The following is a 4,113-nucleotide window of genomic DNA, read 5'->3' on the forward strand; positions in this document are numbered from 1 at the left end:
AAGTCTTTATATAAAAGGCTTTTATTTACCTAAGTTATGGCTTTCAATTCATAAATATTTAACTTTGACTTAACATAAACAAGCATATCACTGAAACATGTATGCGAGCGGGGAATTCTGATATCTATGGATTCCTCGAGCCTCAGTCCATTCAGAGGTTTGGGCAATCGCAGTTTGAATCTGAAAGTTACATAAAGAGTTGGATGCAGAGTTCACAACGCGATGTGTATCTTGGAGCCTACCTAAATGGGTAAGTCACAAAATAACAAAATTTAATTAATGTTTACTAATGTACTAACCCATTTTAGGTTCCACTGCAGCGGACACTGGCAGATGGTGGTCATCCTGCCCAAGGAACACTTAGTTGTCTGGTTTTGTTCATTGCATAACATGCCAGACAACTACATTAAGGGGATTATTAATAGGTTAGTGTTGTTTTCAATACATTTGCATTGTAATACCTCAACGTACAACACCAGTTTTTAATTGTTACTCATATGGAACAGTGCTATCAAGGGTCTTGATGATGCTCCACAACCTAAATCAAAGGCTCCTGCTAGGTGGATTGTCGTCAAGGTACGTCATTTACATAAAACTTCTACTTATATATATTTCTTTATGTGTCTGTACACTAGTTGTTTAATTAATATCCAAATTTCATTATGTATTTAGTGTAATAGACAAAAAGGAACTACTGAGTGCGGCTACTATGTCATGCACTGGATGTCCACCATCATTTTAGGAACTTTTACAAATAATTGGGAAGCGGTAAGTTTATTTCAAAGAAAATCGATTTATTTTAATTTATATTACATTATTAACTTAATATGATTTATTTAATCATGCAGTATTTTAACGACCCTAGACCATTGGAACCTAAGAGATTAAAAGCATTGCGGATCCAGTGGGCACAATTTTATCTCCGAATTAGAGATCAGGCCTAGGATTTAGGGACATTTTTTAACATTTTTTACATTTTTTACATTTTCTATGTAACATGAACATTCAATTCATTTATTGATAGTTCTTTTATAATATATAAATCAATTATTTGATGTTTATTATCATTAAAACTGCTTGAAAGCAGAATAAAATGTTTATTTGCTGTGAATTGGGCCTTCTGAAATTACATTTGACAGATACAATTTTGGGCTTACTGTAAAAACAGAAAGTATATATAAAAAAAAATATTTGAAAACAACATCGGTTATTAACAAAAACCGATGTTAATATCATAACCAACATCGGTTATAATAGAAAATCGATGTTAACATTTGTATATTAACATCGGTTTTTTGTGTATAACCAATGTCAGCGTTTGTAATTTAACATCGGTTATCTGTAGAAAACCGATGTTAACTAGTGTACATTAACATCGGTTAATTATCAATAACCGATGTCAATATTTGAATATTAACATCGGTTATTTATAATTAACCGATGTTATACACAAAGAACTACACCAAATAAGTGTATGCATCATCAACGTTGACATCGATTTTCTAGCAAAACCGATGTTAAGGGCATATATTAATATCGGTTTTTCTAGAAAATCGATGTTAAACTAACATATTTACATCGGTTTTACTGGAAAACCGATGTCAACGTTCATCATGCCTACACTTTTTTTGTTGTTGTTCATTGTGTTTAACATCGGGTATTTGGAGAACCGATGTTGTCATATGTATGTTAACATCGGTTCTCCAAAACCGATGTTAACATTCATACATTCAACATCGTCACTTTCAACATCAGTTTTAGAACCGATGTAGAATGTTCTAAATAACCAATGTTGAAAGTGTATTTTCTAGTAGTGTTAATATTATAAATATTAAATAGTAATTTTCATGTAAAAAAATAAATAATAATTTTTGTCCCTATTAAATATCATATTTTTAAAAATCAAAAATCACTTTATTCCTAAAGATTTAAAAATGAAAAATCACTTTTTTTTAAGGAACTAAAGATTTTCTTTCTAAATTTTACTTGCTACAATCTAAATCAAAAAGCAAGATGCCTAAATTTTCTCTTTACTTTCCTCATGTACCAAAAACAAATTAAAATTTTACTGAGTTATAAAAATTATAAATTCACAGGGCCTCTTTGTCTTTGTGTAGCATTTCGGAATAGCAGTAAAGTTGTAGTCAACAATGGCCAAAGAAACCTTCCCCATAGAACTAATAGTAGAAATTCTGTCATGGCTTCCCGTGAAGCCTTTGATCCGATTCAGGTGTGTTTCCAAGACTTGGAAATCCCTAATCTCCCATCCAATCATGGTTAAATTGCACCTCCAAAGGTCGTCCAAAAACCCCCACGTCCTATTAACATTTGAGGACAACAACAGGAACAACGATAACTGTTATTCCTTCGCTGCAACCTGCTCTATACGTCGTTTACTTGAGAATCCATCATCCACTGTTGACGATGGTTGCTACCAATTCAACGACAAGAATCACTTTGTCGTTGGTGTCTGTAATGGCGTGGTTTGCTTGCTTAATTCTCTTGATAGGGATGACTATGAGGAATACTGGGTCCGATTTTGGAACCCGGCCACAAGGACTATGTTCGAAGATTCGCCACGCTTAAGTCTCCATTGGCGCAAATATAAAACTGGGCGGAATGATTGGGTCTGTGGGTATCCAAGGTGTGGGTTTGGCTACGATGGTTTAAGTGACACTTACAAGGTGGTGATAATCCTTTCGAATGTTAAACTACAGAGAACAGAAGTGAGAGTTCACAGCGTGGGTGATACTCGTTGGAGAAAGACTTTAACTTGTCATGTTTTCCCGTTTATGGAACAACTTGATGGAAAGTTTGTGGGTGGCACTGTTAACTGGTTAGCACTCCATATGTCGAGTTCTTATTATCGATGGGAAGATGTTAATGTTAATGAGATTGTGATTTTTTCGTATGATCTAAAGACCCAGACATACAAATATTTGTTGTTGCCTGATGGTCTTTCTGAAGTCCCTCATGTTGAGCCTATTCTCGGGGTTTTGAAGGGCTGCATGTGTCTTTCTCATGAGCACAGGAGAACCCATTTTGTTGTTTGGCAAATGATGGACTTTGGAGTTGAAAAATCTTGGACTCAATTGCTGAATGTAAGTTATCAGCATCTTCAAGTTCATGACTTTCCATCTTGTCCAATGATACCATTGTGCATGACTGAAAATATTGATCTCTTTTTGCTGGCAAACAATGAAGGTGAGGAATTTGTTGTCTACAATCGGAAAGATAATAGAGTACAGTGTACTGAAGTTTTCAAGAACGGCAAATTTTCATTTTTTTTCTTATGATTATGTTCAAAGCTTGGTTTTTCCGTATCCAAATTAAGTTATCCTGCATTTGCTTATTTGAATCTATGTTTAATCATGTAAGTGGTTTCAAAGCCTTGTAACTAAATGTATGGACGGGACCAAGAGAATGAATAATTTTGGTGGTTCTTTGCTTGATTACTTTGTCAGATGATTATATTGGCTATTGCAAATGGTTGAATGTCTTTGGTTTGAATGAATTTATTTTAATTTATATTTATAGTAGTAAGCTAGTACATGATCTTACCGAAACAAAATTGATTCTGAAATATTATATTCTTCGGTTTGTAATATTTTTTTTTTTAAAGAAAAGACAGTTATTTTAATTCTTCACTTGATAATATTGTCATTTGTTCGGCAATTTTTTTTTGCACGCGATCACGGCTGCCGTCCGAAAATGGCGTCAGTACTTACTTGGCCATAAGTTCACTATCTTCACCGACCACCGTAGCCTCCATGACCTTATGTCTCAGGTCATTCAAACTCCAGAACAGCAGTTTTATTTGGCAAAGCTTCTCGGGTTTGATTACGACATACAATATAAAGCTGGCTCCTCCAATATTGTCGCAGACTCTCTCTTGCGCATTGATCACACCGGACAAGCCCAGTGCCTTCTCCTCTCTGTTCCCCACCACGAGTTCCTCACTCAACTAAAACAGGCCCTTTTCGCTAGTCCTGATTTTCAGACACAGAAGAAAGCTATTCAGGCTCACCCAGAGGATCACCCCCACTTCACCATCGCCAATGAGCTCATTTTCTTCAAGAATGCCATCTGGATTGACTCTCGCAATCCATTCAT

General features: G+C 35.1%; 1 protein-coding gene across 1 annotated transcript; it reads left to right on the plus strand.

Annotated features, from left to right (window-relative positions):
- Positions 1–2,150: 2,150 nt before the first annotated feature.
- Positions 2,151–3,296, plus strand: LOC114411099 (F-box/kelch-repeat protein At3g23880-like). The gene has a single exon (XM_028374862.1). The coding sequence runs from the start codon at positions 2,151–2,153 to the stop codon at positions 3,294–3,296; it is 1,146 nt and encodes a 381-aa protein (XP_028230663.1).
- Positions 3,297–4,113: the final 817 nt, after the last annotated feature.

This window comes from Glycine soja, chromosome 5 (genome assembly GCF_004193775.1).
Source record: "Glycine soja cultivar W05 chromosome 5, ASM419377v2, whole genome shotgun sequence".
NCBI lineage: Eukaryota > Viridiplantae > Streptophyta > Magnoliopsida > Fabales > Fabaceae > Glycine > Glycine soja.

Bases quoted from the DNA above. Each gene is read 5' to 3' on its own strand.
- LOC114411099 (XM_028374862.1), top strand. From the start codon at position 2,151: ATGGCCAAAGAAACCTTCCCCATAGAACTAATAGTAGAAATTCTGTCA.